At 39.2% G+C, this 23,725-nt stretch overlaps 1 protein-coding gene across 4 annotated transcripts in view; it reads left to right on the top strand.

Annotated features, from left to right (window-relative positions):
• The window catches only part of nos1 (nitric oxide synthase 1 (neuronal)), a 72,337-nt gene that overhangs the window by 31,889 nt on the left and 16,723 nt on the right, over window positions 1-23,725 (top strand). For 2 of the 4 annotated variants that reach the window (XM_077521103.1, XM_077521106.1), the window contains 18 exons: window positions 4,672-4,817; window positions 5,694-5,714; window positions 5,987-6,149; window positions 7,198-7,289; window positions 9,568-9,709; window positions 10,559-10,698; window positions 13,289-13,463; window positions 13,550-13,651; window positions 14,187-14,381; window positions 15,377-15,462; window positions 16,505-16,649; window positions 17,542-17,646; window positions 18,691-18,749; window positions 18,850-18,966; window positions 20,642-20,734; window positions 20,858-21,032; window positions 22,147-22,285; window positions 23,082-23,160. In XM_077521103.1, coding sequence (XP_077377229.1) covers window positions 4,672-4,817; window positions 5,694-5,714; window positions 5,987-6,149; window positions 7,198-7,289; window positions 9,568-9,709; window positions 10,559-10,698; window positions 13,289-13,463; window positions 13,550-13,651; window positions 14,187-14,381; window positions 15,377-15,462; window positions 16,505-16,649; window positions 17,542-17,646; window positions 18,691-18,749; window positions 18,850-18,966; window positions 20,642-20,734; window positions 20,858-21,032; window positions 22,147-22,285; window positions 23,082-23,160 — 2,174 coding nt within the window. The remainder of the gene's footprint in view (window positions 1-4,671; window positions 4,818-5,693; window positions 5,715-5,986; window positions 6,150-7,197; window positions 7,290-9,567; window positions 9,710-10,558; window positions 10,699-13,288; window positions 13,464-13,549; window positions 13,652-14,186; window positions 14,382-15,376; window positions 15,463-16,504; window positions 16,650-17,541; window positions 17,647-18,690; window positions 18,750-18,849; window positions 18,967-20,641; window positions 20,735-20,857; window positions 21,033-22,146; window positions 22,286-23,081; window positions 23,161-23,725) is intronic. The other 2 variants (XM_077521104.1, XM_077521105.1) reach the window with 2 other exon arrangements.

Below are 23,725 nucleotides of genomic sequence, written 5' to 3' on the forward strand. Positions count from 1 at the left end.
AGAGAATGGGGCTGTTTTTGTCCCGATATTGCCCCTTCCCGACCAAGGACGTCAAACGCCCGACAATCTTTTGTCTTATACGATTATCTTATAAAATTATCTTTATATGTGAGATGCGTTAAGAGTGGATTTGTCCCGTTAATTGGGTCCAAAGCCAGTCGGGGCCGAGAATCTTAAATAATGAACATGTTCAATATTTACAACAAAAATCTTAACGTCTGCGGGGACGTGGAGGTTTGCCTGCGCCATCAACTGTGATGTCAAACGGAATGTAGCCAATCAAGAGGCGCCTTAACTGAAAAAGATGGGAAGTGTGCGTATACAAAAACAAGCATATCAGAAAGCATGTCCAAAAGCACAAAGTCCGGTGGACCTCTACCATGGAGGACCAGCTTGTGGGAGAAGTAGTCCGCCAACCACCATCACTACTTCCAGTTCGTCGCGTTTGTTGTCTTCCATGGTGTGTCTCGTCGTTTCAGTTGGTTTTTTTCCCCCTTCCGGTTTTGATTAGATCACGTATAATTGAGCGAGAGGTCTCTCGCGGCGGACTGGAATTTTGATGAGTGTTAAGATGATAATCTTTAGGTTTGTGAGGGAGCTGTGATGAGATTATCTGCGCACAATACACACAATACGACCAAAGCTGTGAAATGCCCGATTTTTTAATCTTTATGTGTGGCATCTGACAAAGATAAAAAATATTTTAAGATTTGAAAAATCTTTAGATATCTACCAGGCTTGAGATGGGGTAAACGCCGAAGATGCAGAAGAGATGTGTTGTGACGCATCTTCTTCTAGGCATGAGGGTCACTTTGGGGACACGTAACGTTCGCACTGCAGACAGACTGAGGTCGCAATTAATAGTTAATGTGAATACTTACTCAAAATAATTAACCTTGCTCTCGCAAGATGAATTCTGGCAGTATTTGTGAGTTCACAAACCCCGGAGAATACAACTTGTACCACTCGCGCTGATATCCGCCGATATCCTCTGTGATTGGTCGGAAGCCAGCGCCGATGCCGGAGCTAACAAACAAACCTAACATGGACAAATGGGCGCTACGATGAATTGTGTTCTTGCAGAATGACTCACCGTTTCCTTGTTGAATGTTGAACAGCGAGAGGAGGTGCGTGCGTTTCTAGCTGCTATTGCAAGGCTAACACATGCACGACTTTTGGCCACGATCTTTTCGTGGCAAGTCGTGCAATTTTGAGGCACGAACTGGGAGGATCCCGCACTGTTCACGACGAGTTCATGAATGCGTGACCATTCATGTTCACATTGACATGAACTGGCACGACGATTTCACGCATAGTTTGCGCATAGTTTTGCATAGTTTACGCACTTCCCGCGTTTGCACGACGAGTTCGCGGAACTCGGAAGGTGTCGTGCCGACCTGGGCACGCCATATAAAAAGGGGGCCTCCCCAACCCCTATTATTTAAAAATTTTTGCCCCGACATGGCACGCAGTCACGACGGGTTTACGCACACTTCACGCCACTTTACGACTAGTTCTCACACTGAGTCGTGACAATTCGTGCCACAAAATCGTGCAAGTGTCACCCTTGCAAAAGATGTTTGTGCTTTCCCCCCCTTCGGCAGGAACAAAGACGGAATTTTCAGCCATGGCCGTGATTGGTTAAAACAAACGTGTAGAACGTCGCATCGTCCAATGAGCTGGAGTTAATGTACAGACTGTCCCGCCTTTTCCCAACCAGATGGATATTGCGGAGAACACAATTGAGTGAAGCGTAATATCCAGCTGGCTATTGCCAGGTTACAAAATAAACTTCAAAAAATCGGAATTGAGCATTGACCATGTGGTCTGAACAGTTCCTTGGGGAATGGACGCGGTGCGTTTTCCGTACGGCGGCCGTACTGACGCCGCAAGGATAGAACGCATTCAAGTTTACGTGCTAATTTACACCACCTGCGGTGCGGTGCGTCGGCGGCGATGCAGAACGACTGCGGCGATGCGGAAGGTTTCCGCAAGCGTTCTATTTCTTCCGGACGCCGCATGCGGAATTTCGGGAAGTTGAAAAAATTACACGAGCAGGAAACGGGTGTCTCGCATCAAGGTAAATCCGGTATATTTCAAAATAAAACCGTTTGCGAACTCGTTTTTTTTTTTTTTGGAGGGAAGCTAGCTAGCTACATAGCATGACATGAGTCGGACATTTAAGACAAAAAATGAGCTCAGAATAAATTAAACATGAGAAAATAACACAATTTAAACACAAAACGTATGTACCCATGGTAGAACAGCCACATGGTTAGAAGTCCCAGAAATAATGTCCAAAAAGCTATCGATGTGACAACAGACAAGCGTGGCTATTGTTTACAAATTGGACTCTCTATACATGGTTGTTATTGGGCGAACTCAACTCTCCAGCGTGAACCCCACGTGAATTTGTGGTCAGTCGGACACGCAACGCACGAGGTGTGAATTGCAGTCCTTGCGGAAGCCGTACGGAAGCTGTACGGAAAACTAGTTGTTGTTTTATCATTTGAGGCGTCACAAAGGCAGCATACAATATTGGCATCAAAGTCCCTCTTCTGCTTGTTTTCGCCACTTTTTGGTTCAAAACAGAAGATTTTTTTTTTTTTGGGGGGGGGGGTAAAAACCACAATGTGTACTGCTAATTGTTCAAATTAAAAGGTAGAACAAAGTGGCGAAAAAGGTTGCTCGTATTATCTCCGATGATAATATTGTGTGCGTCTGCAAATATCAGTCAAAGCGCCTTGAAAAGCGGCTGCCAGAAATCTCCGCTCATTTGATCCATCCGCCCAATTTCCTTGCGGTGTTTGGCCAACAGTTTATTTTGGCCGTCGCGAGCGAGCGAGCAAGCGAGCGCGTCCTTTCCCCGAGACGAGCCATGTTTGGAGTGACACCGGAGTGGCTGTGGCAGCCCGTCATCGTCTGGCGTAACGAGACGAAACGACAGCTGACGTTAGTTAGAATCATCCGAGTGGACTCTCTGTTTGCATGGCTTCCTCCTTTTCCGTTTCGTCTCGGTCCGGATTTTTTTTCCACGCTTCGTCCTGTCGCGGCGCAGACGTCGTGACTCACCGCCTCCATCGCATGTCAGCCGTCTCACGCAAAAAGTAGTCGTATAAGACCCTCGGGACGTTTGCCGTCATCGGCATAAATTTTTTTTTTTTTTTTTTAAATGGCCTTTTATTGGAATTGAGAAGAACAACTTATTTTTTTTTGCATGATGCCAGTTTCTCTCAGAGTTGTGAAATTTGATCCGTTTGTCTGTCATGAGTAGACCCACAAAAAAAAAAGGTTTAAGGAGTCATGTGAGAAACTCCGCAGGAAGTCAGCCATTGGATGTTTTTTTTAAGCAGACTCTGAAGCAATAGTGTAAATGTCGTCAACGAAAACTAAACAAAAATCATTTCATAAACACACATTTGTCACCACACTAAGACTAGATGAGACTAAACCCCTTATTAAACCCAAATTGACCTTATTCAAACCCAAAAACGTATAAATGTTTTTTAAAACTTTTCCTTCAATCCCAAAAACATATTTATACGTTTTGTTTTTTTTTTTGTTTTTTTTTTTGTTTTTTTTTTGTTTTACTGGGGTTTTTTTATGCTAGAGCATAAAGAAGGCTTTGATATAGCTCCTCACATGAAGCGGTCGTTTAAATCAATGTTAGTTATTACAAAAAATGGCCAGCAGGTGGCAGCAGAGTACTCATGTAAGTAATTAAGTCATGAGTAGACCCGCAAATGCGAGAAACTCCACAGAAAGTCAGCCATTTTGGTTAGAAGCATCCGTGTCCCCAAACTTGCCTAAGTAGCACCCCATTGGATTTTTTTTAAAGCAGACCCTTCAGCAATAGTGTTAATTTCGTTAATGAAAACTAAACAATCATTTCAACACACATTTTTCACCGGACTAAGACTAGAGGAGACTAAAACCCTCATTAACTCATTCAAACCCAAAAACGTATAAATACATTTTTAATACTTTTCCTTCACTCCCAAAAACCTATCTATACTTTTTTTTTTTTTTTTTTTTTTTTTTTAATGGTTTTTTTATGCTAGAGCATACAGAAGGAAATACAGCTTCTGACATGAAGAGGTCGATTAAATCAATGATATTCAAAAAAAAAACGGCCAGCAGGTGTCAGCAGAGCATAAGAGATAAGCCAGGGCCACGTTGCAACAAGCTCTTTTTGCCAGTGTTTTCAACAGGTTTGTGAATAATGATGCAACTTAGCTATATTCTAATGCTAATTGCTACAACAGAAACAGATAGAAATATACTTTTTTCCTTTTACTTTGGTAGGTTTCATGTTTGTATTGCAATAGAACACGATATTTCATGGACCCTGCAAAATCAGTCAAAAAGATGAGAGGAAAGTTTTATGTGACATAGTTTTAAATCCGGAATGTTCAACGTTATCTGCTGGCAATAATAATAATAATAATAATAATAATAATAATAATAATAATAATAATAATAATAATACAGGGCTTAAATGATTGTCTTGACTAAAACATTTTTTGTTGACTAAAACTAGATGAATAAAATGTTTTCTTGGACTATTTTGACAAACATGCAAGATTTATAGTAGACTATAAATTGATTAAATAAAAACGGAATGAGTTTGACTGACTATGCTAAAAACTAATAAGCGTGATTGAATTCCAGATGCCCACCTGCGCTGAAAACGTGTGCCAGGGTTCCATCATGATGCCCAACCTGCACGCCCGCAAGCAGGACGAAGTGCGGACCAAAGAGGAGCTCCTCACCTTGGCCACCGACTTCATCGACCAGTACTACACTTCCATCAAAAGGTAAGACCATGTAAATCCCGTCGTGATGGTTGGTTAGGAAATGAGCAAACGGCTCCCAACAGAGTTGATGCAATTGGAATCATTTGTTGAATAACGATTCTCAGGGGACTCTCATATAGAAATATCCAGAGGGGTCAAATCCAGGTCCAGAAAGTGAAATCTTTGCTAGGTTTGGATTTGGGGGCTTCATCTCAACGTTCAGAAAGATTTTGTTTTCTGTAAGCGAGCCCACACATTTCATCATAAATCTGATCCAAGCGCATTTTGCACCGCTTGTGATGCTTTTCAAGTTTGATTTGATTTGATTTGATTTGATTTGATTTGATTTGATTTATTTGTTCATTTTTCCTTTCGGACAGCATTGTGACAAACAAACATTTCAACATACAATTTTAACATATGATAACCGAAAAGAAAAAGGGCTGGCAGGAAGAAGCATAAAGCTTATAAATTCCCGCCCCCACTAAACTAGGACGCATAAAATCAAGAGTAATAGTTAAGGATCAGCAGAGATGATAAAATTTCACACAGTTCATCAAGTCCATGAAGTTGATTATCCAGTTGATTACATTCGGAAACTTTTGATTCAGGCAAATGGATTCAAAAGTTTCCGAGTTGAATCCTGATCGGATCTAATTTTGACAACAGTGTGAACGCAACACTAACACTGTATCTGTTTGAAAGGTTTTCATGTAAGGAATGTTTTGTTGATTGCCTTGTGAACTTTTAGTTTTTGTTTGAATGTTTGTGATGCTTTTCAAGTTGAATCCAGATCTGATCCAATTTTAACAACAATGTGAACGCAACACCAACACCATCTGTTTGAAAGCTTTTCATGTAAGGAATGTATTGTTGATTGTCTTGTGAACTTTTTAGGTCGCCGAATGGTAAAAACGAGTAAGTCCAGTCCACTCTCCCTTTATTTTTTTCTTGATTCGCAACTGCAGGCGCTTTCTGTAAATGGCTGCCTTCGGGGTTCTAATTGGATGAAATTCTTATGCGGTGTGGGGGATGATGACACCACCTCTTGCCTTGGCATCGGCTTCACAACTTTCAAAACTGAAAATCATCAGACTTCGAGATTTTTTTTTTAACCTTTGATTGAGTAGCTGATTTATTTCTGATGAGATGTGTGCGCCCGTTCTTGACGCCGCCTGATTTTTGCACAGGTACACTTCAAAGGCTCACGCGGACCGGCTGGAGGAGGTAACCAAGGAGATCGAGGCCTCGGGGACGTACCAGCTCAAGGACACGGAGCTCATCTACGGAGCCAAGCACGCCTGGAGGAACGCCGCCCGTTGCGTCGGGAGGATCCAGTGGTCCAAACTACAGGTGAGGTGAACCGATTGTTTTTTATCTTCCGAATGAAGAGTGAGGACTTTTGTGTCGTGCGGTCGCAAGTGCTGCCAAGTCAACGACAGAGGCAGAAGACGAGGCTATACGAGGCATGTACCTTTCCTACAAAAATTTTACAAGAAGTTATCGGAACCATTGTGGGGGCTTTCGCCTCGACAAAAATGAAACATACAGCTAACATTTGGTTAGCTAGCGGTTAGCATTTGCGCATGTAGCATGTAAACACGGACTATTTGTAAGTCCATGCATGTAAAAAGAATCCCAGAAATAATTTAAGTAATTTCACTCATAACTAAGTCTAGCCCATATGATTGTCCAGGCTGAATCTGTTTAATCTTACCTGATATGAAGTGTGCGCTGCAAACACGAGCATTGTTGATGATAGCCTCAGTCCAGTCCTTTCGCCTAATCGCATTTAACCACAGCCGTCTGCGATTACTTCACTGGCAGAGGCTGGGATGCAGTAGAATTTCAAGATTTTGTTGGTGCTTTTATGGTTCTGACAACCAAAAACACAACAAGACGACATTTTCTACAGACGGCAGGCAGCGGCAAGTTGTTTTTGCCTCCAGTAAACACTGTGACATCATTGTGACGTAGACCATGAAGCGGCCCATTGTGGTGCCTCAAGATTGAAAGTCTGGAAGGTTTTTTATTTTATTTTTATTTTTATTATTTATTTATTTTTAACAGTAAGTCAAAATGGATAATTTGTATATCATAGTGATCATTTTCGTCACAATTTTTTTTTTCAGATGAAAATTTAATGAAAACTAAACTAGAAGCCTTTCATTGAGACTATAACGATAACTAAAATTGACTAACAATTGAAAATAAAACTGACGAAAATTCACGCAAACGTCAGTTAAACATGTTTTGTTTAAACAATTAATAAAGACGCCGTTGTATTAAATGTCTTGCGTGCAAAACTATAGTTACAAATCGGTGTTATCATTTTCTGTATAAATGTTGAAATGTATATAAATGTTGAAATGTATACTTTTTTTTTTTTTTTTTATTGCAGGTTTTCGACGCAAGGGACTGCACAACAGCTCATGGAATGTACAACTACATTTGCAACCACATCAAGTACGCCACCAACAAGGGCAACCTGAGGTAAACAAAAAAGCAAATCAAAGCCAGCGTCCGTCCGTGCGTCCGTCCGTGAGTCCGTCAGCGACTCTCCATCACGCCACTCGTAATTACATGTGACATTTCATCTCCGCTCGACGGCATCACGCTCGTTAACCGCGGCCTGACCTTCAGGGGAGTGAAGACTCGGCGGCGCGTCTCCGTTTGGTGCGGCGACAAAACGGACAACGAGCTTCACTTGAGGGAATTTGTTTTGTTTTTATCATCTACGCCTTGTCGGAGGAGTTTTCCTTGTTCATCGGTCTCAATAAGCTAGCTGAATGTAGCGCGAGATTGCACAAGCGGCAGATTGCTCGGCTGTAAATGAACCCTACTGGTTGGTTAACGAATGGCTCAACACAAATGACCCAATGCTCACTATTGGTCCCAATTTTTAATCACATCACATAATAGTCTTTCAGCTGAATGCTCAATTCAACAAGCAAACAACTCAAAAAGTACAATCAACAAACTCAAAAAAGTTCTACCACATTCCATAATAACCAAAGTCTGATAGCTTAATGCTAACATATAGTTTATTACTCCATAGAGAGGCTAACAGAAATGAGCATAAATCACAAAAACAAAAGAGAATTCAACAAGCAAACAACTCAAAAAGTTCTATAAACAATCTCAAAAAAGTTCTATCACATTCCATAATAACTTAAGTATGCTAGCTTAATGCTAACATATCGTTCATTACTCTATAAAGAGGGTAACAGAAATGAGCAGAACTAAAAAAAAATGATGCAAAAAAGAGAGAATTCAACAAACAAAAAGTTCTCTCAACAAACAAAAAAAGTTTTGTCAGATTCCATAATAACCCAAGTCTCCTAGCTTAATGCTAACATATAGTTCATTACGCCATAGAGAGGCTAACGGAAATGAGCATAACTCACAAAAAAGACACAAAAACAAAACAGAATTCAAAAAGCAAACAACGCAAAAAGTTCTATCAACAAAGTCAAAAGTTATATGCATTCCATATGTCTGCTAGCTTAAAGCTAACATATAGCTCATTACTCTATAGAGAGGCTAACAAAAATGAGCATAACTGACAAAAAATGACTCAAAAAAGAGAATTTAACAAGCAAACAACTCAAAAAGTTCTACCACATTTCATAACTAGATTAAGTGTAATTTCTGGAGAAATTGCGTGGGAATGCTGAAAGCTGAATGCTAAGATTTGAATGCATGTGGAATGCTTATGAAGTAAATTGAGATAAATTATGCAATTATAACCTCCTGGTTACACTGGACAATGTGCTTTACAAACGGTGCCACCGAGCAGTATCAGACACCTGGTAATGATAAGTTGTATGTATGGAAGTGGGTGTGGAAAGTGATACTTAGAAAAAGTTCAGTGTCTGTCCCATTGAAAATGAATGGGGAACAGTTGATATTAAATGTACAAATACTGTAAGTAATGTGGAATCAGACGATATATATACCCCAGATATACCCCAGAATTTTTTTAAGTTAGTTGAAATTTGAACAATGTAAATTGTAAGTATTATGTGGGAGTTTTTACGTGGCAAAAACGTGTGGAGAATAAAAATCACAATTACATATGTGGGAATGCTTCAGCAGAATGGTGCCCTTGCCCTGGCCCGAGTGGGTCTGTACCATTTTTACTGGCACTAAGCAACTTTGAGTAGGATGGTAGGAACACTACCACACAAAAAAAAAATACAAATGTGCTGACTGCTTTATGGCGTACGTCATTTCCCCCTTCCGCCATTCTTTACAAAGTCAACTTGAATGTCGACGCAGGATTACTGCTTTCCTGGCAGAAGCTGCAAAACAACTGAAAAGTTTTGTCTGAGGAGCCCAAAAAGAAAATGGGAAGCTTCCCGGATAAAAGCACCAACATTGGCCAGGCTTTCACTCGCTGACGTGAGCTAAAAAAAAAAAATAAAAATAAAAAAAAACTACGCAATGTGCTTGTCCTCATGGGAAATGTGTGCTTCTTTCAGGCATAACAATACCGCTTTTGTCCATATGGCACTGCCATAATCAACGTAAACTGAAAGTTCCTTAGTGTTGCTTTAATGCTAACATGTAAACATAAAACTCCATAGCCAGGCTAATTTCCATTAGCAAACAAAAACAAACAAAAAACACGGATACACGAACAAAAGAGAATTCAACATTGTTAACATATTGGAGTTAAAATATCTGCTAGCTTAATGCTAACATACAGTATGAAACGCCATATGAAATTAACGTTGTATTTTTTATTTTATTTTTTGTGACATCGCAGGTCGGCCATTACCATCTTCCCTCAGAGGACGGACGGCAAGCACGACTACCGCGTGTGGAACAGTCAGCTGATCCGGTACGCCGGCTACAAACAGCCTGACGGGAGCATCTTGGGAGACCCCGCCAATGTGGAATTCACCGAGGTGCACACTCGCTTGTTGAAACCGTTTCTTACAACTTGACTCATTTTTTCCGATTATTTACGAAATGGTCCACTGAAAATCCTGTTGTAATGATTCACGAGTCGGGAATGAGTGAAAGATCACTACAAAGTGTTACCTTGAGATATGAGTGACCGCATATTACCTTTGCAAAGTCTGCTTAGCTTAATGCTAACAAACAATGCAAAATGCCATTGACAGGCTAATAAACGGCATCAATGCGGTGGCGGTTACTAACCTCACTGGCATATATTCTTGATCCTCTGTAAAGAGTGACCAGTATGTCTGCAGGTCACTGAGGAGTCGCGGCCATCTATCCTTTTCTGTTATACTGCCCCCTGATGGCTAAGGTGCACACACAACGTCGATTGAATCGAAGCAAAAAAATGTGGCAGACTTTTCTAAAATTCTAAATCTAAATTATTATTATTATTATTATTATTATTATTATTATTACTATTATTATTATTATTATTATTATTATTATTATTATTATTATTATTATTATTATTATTATTATCATTTAAAACAACCCCCAGCCCCATTTTTATTTTTTATTTTTTTCCCCCAATCCATTTATAATTGGCTGCGATTGGCTGGCAACCAGTTCAGGGTGGACCCCGTCTACTGCCCACCCCCGTGACCCTTGTGAGGAACAAGCGGTTCAGAAAATGGATGGATGGATGGATGGATGGATGGATGGATTTATAATTGGTGTCCAGTTTTGTTGCATTTCTTGGGATGCGAGAACAGATGCCGTTTTTTTTGTGTGTTTTTTTTTTTTTTTTTTAATGTTATGCATTTATTTATTTATTTATTTATTCATTTCAGATTTGCATGCAGCTGGGCTGGAAGGCACCCAAGGGTCGCTTCGACGTGTTGCCCCTCCTGCTGCAGGCCAATGGCAATGACCCAGAACTCTTTGAACTGCCCGAAGACCTGGTCCTGGAGGTCCCCATCACACACCCTAAGTGAGTCGCACCACATGGTCATCAAAAATAAAAAAAGTAAAATAAAAAAAACACTGACGACGTTTACATGCAGGCAATAACGAGGGATGTTAATGATAATGGTAATATCGTGATATTGCGATATTAAAACTGCCATAATATATCGCCGTCGTCATGTCACGATATTAATTCTGTTGCTCCCAAAAACGTATAAATACTTTCTATTTTAAATATTACCTGTTTCCCAATGACATATTATTATTTTTTTTAGGTTTTTAGGTTTTTTATGCTTTTTATGCATACAGAAGGCTTTGATGCAGCCTCTGAACAGAAGAGAACAGAGGTTGAACTTAAAGCAATGGTAGTTATTACAAAAAATGGCCAGCATGTGGTATTAGAGTATAAGAGATCAACGAGGGCCATTTGAAAACAAGCTGTTTTGCCCACAGTTTTAAACATGTTTGTGAATAATGATTAAATTTAGCTATATTCTAATGCTAATTGCTGCAAAACAGAAACAGATATTTTTATAGCCACAGAACACAGAACAATTTTGTGGGCATTGCAAAATCAGTCAAAATCAGTCAAAATCCAGCCGGGAGTGAAGTGGGTTGCTTTCGCGAATATGGCTGGGAGTGAATGAGTTTAAAGCAGCACATCTTTTAATAAAAAGTCGGGTTGATTTCCATTTGTGCAGTTCTATCACCCTCTGGTGGCTAGTTTTTTAAGTGCAGTTAAATTTTCACAAGGCATGTTTTGGCCCTTCTATTTTTAAAATCCATGCTAATCTAACATGTTTATTCCTGTTGTGTGAGACGGTTAGCATTTATAAGCACGGTTTCATGACACAAAATTTTTGCCTGGATGATTTTGGGGTCATCGCAAATTGTGCAACAGCAGCCAATTGCGAGCCCGCGGCTGGCTCGGCGGGTGGATGTCAGTCTCCCGGCAGAGCCGAAGGGAGGCCCAAAAGTGGCTTATTTGCTCTAATGCTTCTTTTGGCTACGCACTCCCGTTTGCCAGTTGGGGAACCGATTAACAGGTGGGTAGGGGTCATCCGTAAAAGCCGATTGTCCGTTAAATTGAAGTGCTCCAAAAAAAAACGGCCAACATTTTCTGCAGGTTACGCTTAGAAGATTTATCGACATCTTTTAATCAATTAATCACTTAATTGGTTTCATTATAAATTTGCATTATAGTGTAAAAAACATTTTTTTTTTCCCTGATTACGGTTTATTAACCAGCGATTGGTGTTTATTTCGTACTTCATATTAATATTAGGGATGTAACGATATACAAACATCACGATACGATATCACAATATAAAGGTCACAATACGATAATTATCACGATATCGTGGGGAAGTTATAAAATATAAGATATAAAAAAAGGTCACAATATTGTAAAAAAAATTTGTTTATACTAAAGAAAAAAAACATAATATTGTGCTTCTGTACATTACAGCAATCAAAAATATAAAAATATTATATCCTAAATATATAAATATAATATATTGAGGCACTTAATTGCTAATGCAAGCTCACATTGAGTCACTAGCATATTACGTTACCCTTCATTTGGATTTTTAACATATAAAGGCCAAAACATGCCTTGTGAATTAAACTGCATTAAAAAAAAAAAAAAATTGCCTTAAACTGCATTAAAAAAGAACTAGCCACCAGAGGATGCTAGAACTGTACAAATGGAAATCAACCCGACTTTTTTAACAGATGTCCTGCTTTTAATATTGTGACATGACGACGACAATATATTGTAGCAGTTTTAATATTGTGATATCACCATATTGCCGGTATCGTTACATCCCGAATTCATACAGTGATTTAAAAAAAAAAAAAAAAAAAAAAAAAAGAGTGATTGATGTTGTACTATGTTCGGTTATTGTTTTGTAAATGAAAATGTCTTATTTTGATTCAACATAGAAGATAATCAGTCTTCTTTTATGAAGAACTACAGAAATCAGTAAACAATAACTGTTGATGTGCTGAAATCAGAAGATAATTTTACATGTAAAAATAGCTTCAAATGATTACTCGATTATAATAGTTGTCGACTAAATGGACATTCGATTACTTGTCGATTAATTGATTCATTTTGACTGGGAATGCTCTAACTGTTGAGTTCAACCTTGTCATTGTTTTTTTTTTCTTAATTGAATGTGATGGCTTTGGGTGTCTCGTCTTGGTCTTGGTTTTGACACGTCCTTGACTCCCAGAAGTCTGGTCTTGGTCTCGATGTCAGGTTTACCTGTTTACCTGTTTACACAGTGTAGTAGTTGGTCTATGTGTGTGTGCATGTGAGTGGAAGATTGCTGAGTACATGTGTGGTCAAGTTTGCAATCATTTCTTAACAGAAGAGCAGGCGGCCTGAGCAGACTGTCTCGAACCATTCTGCTGCGTTTAGATGTTCTGGTTCTTGAGCTTCTTTTAAGATAACATATAGCTAGGCTATGGGAATGTATGGGAATTATTCCTACACTTGGATAGCAAAGTCGTGAGCGGATTTTGTCCGTTGAATCTGGAATCCGTTTAGTTCCGATGTTGGTTCAATGGAGTTTTGACTGTTTTCATAATGCTGCTGTTGCTGTGCCCAGGTACGAGTGGTTCAAGGAGCTGGACCTGAAGTGGTACAGCCTGCCCGCAGTCTCCAACATGCTGATGGAGATCGGAGGCCTGGAGTTCACCGGCTGCCCCTTCAGCGGTTGGTACATGGGCACCGAGATCGGCGTCAGGGACTTCTGCGACAGCTCCCGTTACAACATCCTGGAGGTATAGACCATTACTGGACCCTCTTGTTGGTCTTTTGAATAGTGAAAATGATAACGGCAATCCCTGCGATTGTATCGGTACCACAGGATGTCGCCAAGAAGATGTCTTTAGACACCAGGAAGACTTCTTCTTTGTGGAAAGACCAAGCCCTGGTGGAGATCAACGTCGCCGTACTCTACAGTTTTCAGGTGCCTCCCTCCTTCCGACTCACTTCAGTGACGCAGCAGTTTGTTTTGACTGAGAAACTCGACTGGACAAGAATCATGCTGAAATTGATGGTTTGGGATGTCCCAAATCGTTACAACTTTTGCAGCTTAGAGTATTGGTGATATTCATCAGCACGATCGTACGCTCTTACTTGTTTTATTTGCTCCCAAAAACATATAAATACCTTCTACTTTAAATGTTTAGTGTCCCAAAGACGTATTTATACGTTTTTATTATTATTATTATTATTATTATGCTGGAGCATACAGAAGACTTTGATGCAGCCTCTCAACTGCAAAGGACGGTTGAAGACAAACTGCCAGCAGGTGGCAGCAGAGTATAAAAGATCACCCGTAACCTCAATGCATGTCCAATGTCGACTCCCGAGGCGCCATCTATCGACTAACCCAAATACGAACCAAGCAGCCAGGGAGTGCGCCCTCCGCTGTGGGCGATGCGGTACTGCACCAGGCCGAGCACTTTTTCAGTTTTTTTTTTTTTTTTGTTCCCGCTCAGGTGTGCAAAGTGACCATTGTGGACCACCACTCGGCCACCGAGTCCTTCATGAAGCACATGGAGAATGAGTACCGCGTGCGAGGCGGTTGCCCGGGCGACTGGGTGTGGATCGTGCCGCCCATGTCAGGCAGCATCACGCCCGTCTTCCACCAGGAGATGCTCAACTACCGCCTCACGCCGTCCTTTGAGTACCAGGTGGGTCCCTTCGAACCCGACTTGCAAAAGGCCAGCACACCTGCCTTGAAACACGAACTCTTGTTTCAAAGGATACTTGACTCATTGAGCCATTTTCAGCAGTAAAAACTTTGTCCAGAATGAATTTGATAATGTCATTATTTTTCTTGTACAATTTAATAACTTTAAAAACAAATTTTTCCACTTGCTGTCGACTGAAGATGACGTGACCTGTGCTGAAGAAGGAGGTACCGTTCTGGGTTTGGTCATGATTGATCGTTACCCACTAACTCAGCACAGGTGATGTCATCTTCAGTCGACAGCAAGTGGAAAAATTTGTTTTTAAAGTTAATTGTAAATTGCATTTTAATTCATTTTAATTTAATTAATTTATTATTTAATTTTATTTATATTTTATTTCATTATTTATTATCTATCCATATATATATATATATATATATATATATATATATATATATATATATATATATATATATATATATAATGATAGTAATATAATAAAAATACAATATTTCTAATTATATTTTATATATATTGTTTATTATTTTTTATTTTATTTGCTTCATTTATTTAATTTTAATTTAATTATTTTATTTTTTATTTTATAATTTTTTTATTTTATTGTTATTTATTATATATATCTGTGTGTGGGGGGGGTGAGTCAGCGTGTGTGTATCTATGTATGTATGTATATAAAATAATAAACATAAATATTTATAATATTATATATAAATTATTTATTATTATTTACTATTTATTTAATTTTAATTTAAGTAAATTTTAATGATTATTATATTTTAATTTATTATTATTTTTATTTTTATTTGATTAGTTAATTGGAAATTGTAATTTATTGAAGGTATTAATTGTACATGTAAACTAATGAAGTTAGAAAATTAATTCTGGACAAACTTTTTGCTGCTGAAAATGAGTCAAGTATCCCTCTAAGATTGCCAGGTTTGACACCCTAACCCTTTACCCTTTATATGCCGCAGGCGGACCCATGGCACACTCACGTGTGGAAAGGCGTCAACGGGACGCCCACCAAGAAGAGAGCCATCGGCTTCAAGAAACTGGCCAAGTAAGTGCTCGCCTGTGAACTCCCCATGAATAATAAGTCGTCATAACGCTAAATCAAGAGCCGCTCGTCCTATATTGTGCAGAGCGGGCCTGAGAATCGCCCGTCGATTCTGAATTTTCTTCAAGTGCAATAAGTCAGGCCTTTCATAAATGTAAGAAAATACTTTTTAAATTCAACCGTGAATTTCATAATTGGCCTGAATTATGGGGTTAAAGAAATATCAAAAGAATTGAGCATGCTAATGCTAATATTAAGTTAGCATGCTACATTAGCATGCGAAGTTAAGGCTAAGCTAATGCTAATGTTAAGTTTATGTGCTAAGTTAATGCTAAGTTAGCATGCTAAGCTAATGTTAAGCTAATGTTAAGATAATGCTAAGCTAATGCTAATTTAGCATGCTAAGCTAATGCTCATACTAAGATACTGCTAAGTTAATGCTTAGCTAATGTTAAGCTAATGCTAATGCTAATTTAGCATGCTAGGTTAGGATGTTAAGTTAATGCTGGTGCTAAGTTAATGCTAAGTTAGCACGTTAAGCTAATGCTAAGCTAATGCTAAGCTAATGCTAAGCTTTAAACAAAACAATTATCGGCTTATCAGTTATCGACATCGGCACTTTCTAAATTATTGGATTATCTGCATCGGCTGAAAATAGCATTATCGTGCATCCCTTATAAAAATATATTTCTAAATGCACTAAATACACACCTTTTATAATATTACTATTACTACTACTACTACTAATACTAATAATTACTAGTTATGTAATTACTTTGTAATTTTAACATAATTTATCCTTCATTTTCCTTCATAGGCATTCAGCTTTCAGCATTCCCACGCAATTTCACCAGAAATTGCACTTATTCACATTGATTCATGGTTTTATGAATCGATATCAGGCTCAAAAAGGAAAATCTAATTCAATATCAATTATTCAAATTGTTTTAAACCCACCCTAAACGGCTTTCCAAAAAAAATAAAAAAAACCTTCAGTGGAAATGGATTAGTGTTAAAGGTCGGAATTTGCCTTTTGTGTCGGCAGGGCGGTGAAGTTCTCGGCCAAGCTGATGGGCGCGGCCATGGCCAGGCGGGTCAAGGCCACCATCCTGTTTGCCACTGAGACGGGCAAGTCTCAGGACTACGCCAAGACGCTGTGTGAAATTTTCAAACACGCTTTTGACGCCAAGGTACGCCACTCTTGCCCGTGCGTTGCGTCATCCGGCCCAGCTTTTCGTCACGCTCGCTCGGCTCACCGGCCCAGGTGGCCCAAAAAGCTCGATTGTGCGACGTGCGCGTTTGCCTCCGGGTTTGTCTTTTCCTCCACGGATAACAAAGCGGAGGCATGCGGATGTGTGGGTGAGCACACAAAAACACCAGCGGCGGCTTTGGCGTCGCGCTCGTTTCCTCTTTTGAGCGGCGGCGAGGTGGCCCGCGTGCAGTGACTGGACCTGACATGGTGCGAGCGTCACAAGACTGACCAAAAATGACGACTTTTTAATAAGGTTTTACAATATTGTAAGCATTTTTTTTGTTACCAACCCCTTTTTAAGATTTTAAAATAAAACAATTTTTACTGACTTCTGATTGCAAAACTCTATGTATCAAATTTTATAAATTGTGTATGTGTTCGTGTATGTGTATATATATTATATATGTTTGTTTATATTTATTTATTTGTTATATATTTGTTTATATTTATTTATTTGTTATATATTTGTTTATATTCATTTAATTGTCGTATTTTTTTATTTATTTGTTGTATATTTTGTTCATATTTATTTATTATATATTAGTTTTATTTATTTGTTTTAGATTTGTTTTATTTATTTGTTTGTTGTATATTTGTGTTATTTATTTATTTGTTGTATATTTGTTTTATTTATTTATTTTTTGTATATTTGTTTTATTTATTTGTTGTATATTTGTTTTATTTATTTATTTGTTGAATGTTTGTCTATATATTTATTTGTTGTATATTTATTTGTTGTATATTTATTTATTTATTTATTTATTTATTAGGGCTGGGCAATATATCGTAACTGCAACATGAATATTGAAGACATGAATGTCCGTGTGCAGGTGATGTCTATGGACGACTACGACGTGGTGGACCTGGAGCACGAGACGCTGGTGCTGGTGGTGACCAGCACCTTCGGCAACGGCGACCCGCCTGAGAACGGGGAGGTCGGGCTTCCTCACTGACCTCTTTGCCCCTTGACCTTTTTCCCCATGACCTCACCCAAAGTGGCAAAATCTTCCACGGCGCCAGCCAGCAGTTAACAAAAGCACGAGTTTGAATATTTAACGTGTCCGCAAAATAACGAAACAAAACTTAAAACCCTACTTTGAAAGACAAACCCTTGTTTGAAACCGTACCGCTTACCGTGGCTCCAAACTACAATTTGAAACCCTACCTACCTCTGGATTGACATATTTATTTGACAACCCTACCTGTTGTTTAACCCTGACTTGCAACACGAATGGCTTAAAACCCTACACAGCTAAGTTGTCAGTGTTGAATCAACACCTATGGACTTAAATTTAACACTTAATAAGTGTTTATATTGGTCCACATTAAAAACAGTTCAAGAAATATTTTCGAAAAATAACAATTGTGTACAAATAAGTCTTTCTCAGGGCAGCATTTAACTGTGAAAATGTTAAAATTACACTTCAGGAGTTTAAATCAACTCACCGAAATGTAACCCTGAAATGTTATCAATCCAGTTTTTGCGGTGGAGAAACTATAACCATGTCTTCAAGACTTACTTTGAAATCTTTATATTGGCTCAAAACCTTACTTTCAAAGGCCAACACTTATTTGAAACCCTAACCAACGGCTTAAATCCCCAATTAGAAGCCATAAAGCCTGACTTGAAACCCAAATTTGAAATTGAAACCGGCAACCTGGCTTCTCAATTCATCCAAACCCAAAAACATATTTATACATATTTTAATAGTTTGTCGAGCATACATAAGGCTTTTTAAACACCTTCTGACATGGAGAGCTCGCTTTAACCAATGGTAGATATTGCAAAAAATGGACAGCAGGGGGAAGCAGAGTATAAGAGATCAGCCAGGGCCATGTTGCAATGGCTTAAAACTCAATTTTGGGAACCAAAACAAAAAGTTGGAAAGCAGTTTTTGTTGCCACCCTCGTCTCCCCACCAACTCCCCCTCAACTGTTGATTGTTTTTGTTTTTTTTAATCGCTCACTTCTCACCGTAGAAATTCGGAGCAGCGTTGATGGAGATGCGACACCCGACGTCAAACACAGAAGACCGAAAGTAAGCTGGCGCCACAGTGATTTATTTATTTATTTTCTTCTTTTTGTCGACACCAAACTAAATGGGGTGGAGCTAAGTGTCTTTTTCACAATTTCCTCAGGAGCTACAAAATTCGCTTCAACAGCGTGTCGTCGTACTCCGACACCAGGAAGTCATCCAGCGACGAGCCCGAGGCCAAAGTCAACTTTGAGAGCACCGGGCCGCTCGCCAACGTCAGGTATGACCAACCGACCGACCGACCGACCGACCGACCGACCGACCTCCTCTTTCAGTTTTTCTGAGCTTTCGCAGACTTTGCCAAACTTTTTCAGGACACCGTTTTTTCCCCCAACAAAATCTATGTCTACCATCTAGTGGTGAATAGTGATATTACAAAATTTCTACAGTTGATCCCTTTTCTTTTTTTTAAGTCTCTCTTCCATCCTTTTTAATAACAATTGATCCCTTCTTATTCGCAGTTTAGCACCTACGTAATCGTATATTGGTAGATTTTTTTTTTAATATTTTGAATATCAGGAAATTAACATTTTTAATTGTAATTAATCGCATGACTTCAATAGTCAACTCACGATTTGTCGCAAATTTTATATCTGTTCTAAATGTACAATATTTTTTTTTCTCTTTCGTACACTTGTTAACATAAATGTGGAAAAAAATTAAACTAATAGAAATATGGCAGCGTCTTTTAGTCATTGATATAGTAATTTCTTAATAGTTTATAAAATTCAGTTAAAATTAAATAGATGTACTCTACGTAAAAAACGTGTCTGATATTGATATCTGTTGTCATTTTTCTGCCACTAGATGGCACAATTGCTTTTGTAAGACATTGGTGAGAGCGCAGTGCATTTTTCTTTTCATGTTAAGAGCTATCGAATCTTTAACATGAAGTAATGTGTGAAATTCTACGCATTTTTAAAATGGCAAAATATAACTTAACCCCAGTTTCCACAAATATATGCATTATTACATTTATTTCCTGTGTTAAAAAAAATAATTAGTGGCGTTTAAAACTTTAAATTAATGCACTAATTTTCAACACCCCTAATTTTGTATTTTTGTCGCTTTTTCCTGGATTTTTTTCCCCCATTCCTCCCTCTTTGTCCCTTGAAAACAAATATTGAATGTTTATTAGCATTTTTGGAGGATTTTTTTTTTCTGTGTGTGTAAAATGGAGTAATAGAAATATAGCTGCATCTTTTAGTCATTGATACAGTCATTTCATAATAGTTCATAAAATTTAGTTAAAATTAAAAAGATGTATTTCACAATTAATAAAAGGAGTGATATTGATTTGTGTTGAGGTCATTATTCTGCCACTAGATGGCACAATTGCTTTTGTAAGACGGTGAGAGTTCAGTCTCGGTTTTCACACTGTCGTTGTTAAAAATAAAATGTGGGGCAAAAAGAAAAGGTTTGGTAAAGCTTGCTTGAATGAAGGATGAGTGGATGGATGATGGACAGATGAGTGAATGAAGGGGAATAAGGATGGTTGGATGATCAGGATGATGCAAGAGGTGAAGGAGACCAACTGCTTTAAAAAAAAATTCCCGTTTTCTTTTCACTTTCTGACTTGGTTGATTTGGGACGGATGGATGGACGGATTAACGGACTGATGGATGAAAAGCAGCAAAGAATCCTTTTGCCGGGGTGTTGGGGTGTCACGATGCAACAATCAAAATGGCTGTCGGGAAGGACGATGTACGGATGAAGGGTGACGTCAAAGGAAGGCAAATTGTTCCTTTTGAATCATCGCTTTGCTTTTGACTGGCGGGGCGGCAACCAATTAAAAGGTGTGGGTGTGTGTGTGGGGGGGGGATCCTTGGGCCCGCCTTTGGCGCCCGGCCAATTGAGCGCCCGTCCGACCGCAAACGTCTGCTTGTGAAACACAGCCACCGCGCCGACGGCCCGGGAAAGCCGAGTGACAGAAACGACAAGAAAGACTCGAACGCTGCGCCTGCCAACAAACGACAAAAACCGCTCAAGTATTGCAAAACGGGGGCAACGGCAGGACTTTCTACATGTCTTGCTTTGAGGAGGGGAGGGGGGGGGCGGTCCTTTTTCAAAGCATTAACACTACCCCCCGCCCGATTTTTCTGTGCACGTAGGTTCTCGGTGTTCGGCCTGGGCTCCCGGGCCTACCCGCACTTCTGCGCCTTCGCCCACGCCGTGGACACGCTGTTCGAGGAGCTCGGGGGTGAGCGCATCCTCCGCATGGGGGAGGGCGACGAGCTGTGCGGCCAGGAGGAGTCCTTCAGGACTTGGGCCAAGAAGGTTTTTAAGGTGACTTGTTTTTTTTATGGTTTTTTTTGTTTTTTTTCATGGCGCCAACCCTGCTGACCTTCTTTAACCAATGGGTCCCGACAACACCGCTTTCACACTGCAAAAAACGAAATCTTAACTAAGATATAATTTCTTAAATTTAACCTGAATGTGCTTATTTTGCTTTGACAAGTTATTTTTTACTTCAAATGAAATTGTCAGACAAGATCATTGTGCTTATTTTTAGATACTTTTTACTTAACTCATTTGCTCCCAAAAACGTATAAATATGTTCTATGTTAAATATTACCTGTGTCCCAAAGACGTAGTTATGTTTTTATGTTTTGTTTTGTTTTATGCTAGTGCATACAGAAGGCTTTGATGCAGCCTCTGAACTGAAGAGAACAGTTGAAGCAATGGCCGCCAGCAGGTGGCAGCAGAGTATAAGAGATCAAACAGGGCCATGTTGCAACAAGCTGTTTGCCCCACAGTTTTAATCAGATTTGTGAATAATGATGAAACTGAGCTATATTCTAATGCTAATTGCTGCAAAACGGAAACAGATAGAATAGACTTATACTTTTTTTTTTTTTTTTTTTTTTTTACCTGATAAATCAAATCAAAATCAGTCAAAATCCAGCAAAACAGCAGGGAGCAAAGCGGAGTTTGCTTCAGTGAAAATGGCTGGGAGTGAATGAGTTAATGTTTAACTTGGTATAAAGTAGGGCTGGATATCGATTCAGATTTCCAGAATCGATTTGATTCATCATTCACAATGATTTTCAATTCTGTTTAGTTCACGCAGTACCTATTTTAGACAGTCAAAAGTATCAATGCTGCAAATAAAAACAAAAATTGGTTTTATGTATTGATATTGGGATATGAAAAGGCATATTGATACGATATCGATATTATGAAAAGTCATATTGATACGATATCGATATATCTATTTAAACTCAAACCTAGTAGAAAGCAGCTATTGTTGGGGCGAATTGCATGAATAATCTTAACAGATGGAAGTAGTTAAGTTTGTCGCTTCTTTCGGAAGAGTGCAAAGCGTCCAATGGGGGCCCCGAGCTGTGCATTGGCTCAACTTGTGCGTTGAAACCGTTTTGCCATCTTTTCCCGCCTCAAGGCCGCCTGCGACGTTTTCTGCGTCGGCGACGACGTCAACATCGAGAAGGCCAACGACTCGCTCATCAGCAACCACCGCAGCTGGAAAAAGAGCAAGTTCCGCTTGACGTACGCCGCCGAGGCGCCGGCTCTCACCGACGGTAAAAAACAAAACAAAACCCATGTTTAGTCTTTTCCACTGCTTCCCACATTCAAAGCATGCAGCAACATTTCACACTTATGCAGGGTTCTGTAAGAGCGCCTTGCTACTGAAATTTCAAGGCTGTGTTGCTCTTGAAGTGAAGTAACAGTGCATTTTAGATTTGTCCACTAGGCCGCACTAATGTGCTCACATTCAAAGCATGCAGCAACATTTGATGCCTTTTACTGCCGCTTCCTGTAAGAGAGCTTCGCTTCTGAAATAAGACTGTTGCTTTTGATGATGCGCATGTTTTTGTTTGTCCACTAGACTGCGCAAATTGTTCGACATTCAAAGCATGCAGCAACCCTTCACACCCTATACAGTAATCCTGCAGGCCTTGCTCCTGAAATGACAAGCGTATTGCTATTGATTTGGGATAACGGTGTTTTTGTGTCCATTACGCGGCACTAGTTTTCCCACATTCAAAGAATGCAGCAACATTTTATACGTGTTACCATATTCTGTAAACAGTAAAGGATGTCGTTGTGCCACCCAAACTATAAGTGTGAGACACTGTTGATGATGGATTACACTGAATTTGTTCGTCCATGAGATGGCGCTACTTCCCATCGGTTCAAGGCATGCAGCAACATTTGACACCGTTTACTGCTTGTTAGTGTTTCATTAAATCAATGTTTCTGATACTGTCTGTCCGATATGAATGTGCATTACCTTTGTAAAGGCTAATTTATTTATTTATTTTAGCATTGATGACAATATTTGACTTGATGATTTTTTGTTTCTTTTCCTTCCAGCACTGTACACCATCCACAAGAAGAGAGTTTACGGAGCCAAAATGCTGGAATCGCAAAACCTCCAAAGTCCCAAATCCAAGTGAGTGTGTTGGTCTATTAGTTGTTTTTTTGTTGTTGTTGTTGTTGTTTTTTTTTTTTAAGGAATTTTGTTCAATTTGAAACATGACATTCATTCATTGACCCATTTACTAGACAGGAAATGGCGCCGCATTGCTCTGAAATCATATCTTAACAAAAGGCTACTAGCTTAAAGCTAACACATCTCTGAAATGTCATTGAAGGGTTAGCTAACTGAAATTAGCATAACCTTCAAATAGCTGCAAATTCACACACACAAAAATACTCATGTAAATTGTAAACTGTCTCCGCTGCATCACATCCACTTGAGCGCACTACTGCCAGCCATGTTGTGGTGCAAGTTGGTACTACACTCCACAATCACATTTGTACAACAGCGTATTAGGCCACGTATAAATATTTTTATTTTTTAGAGGGTGGGGGCAATATGCAGAGAAAAAAAAACTTGCAAATTTGCCACTTTCTAAAGTGAAAATGTATTTGTTTTCTTCTCGCAAATTTGCCACTTACAAAAGTGGCAAACTTGCCACTTTCTAAACTCACAAATGTATTATTTTTTTCTCTTG

The sequence above is a fragment of the Festucalex cinctus genome, chromosome 5, assembly GCF_051991245.1.
Source record: "Festucalex cinctus isolate MCC-2025b chromosome 5, RoL_Fcin_1.0, whole genome shotgun sequence".
NCBI classification, from domain to species: Eukaryota; Metazoa; Chordata; class Actinopteri; order Syngnathiformes; family Syngnathidae; genus Festucalex; species Festucalex cinctus.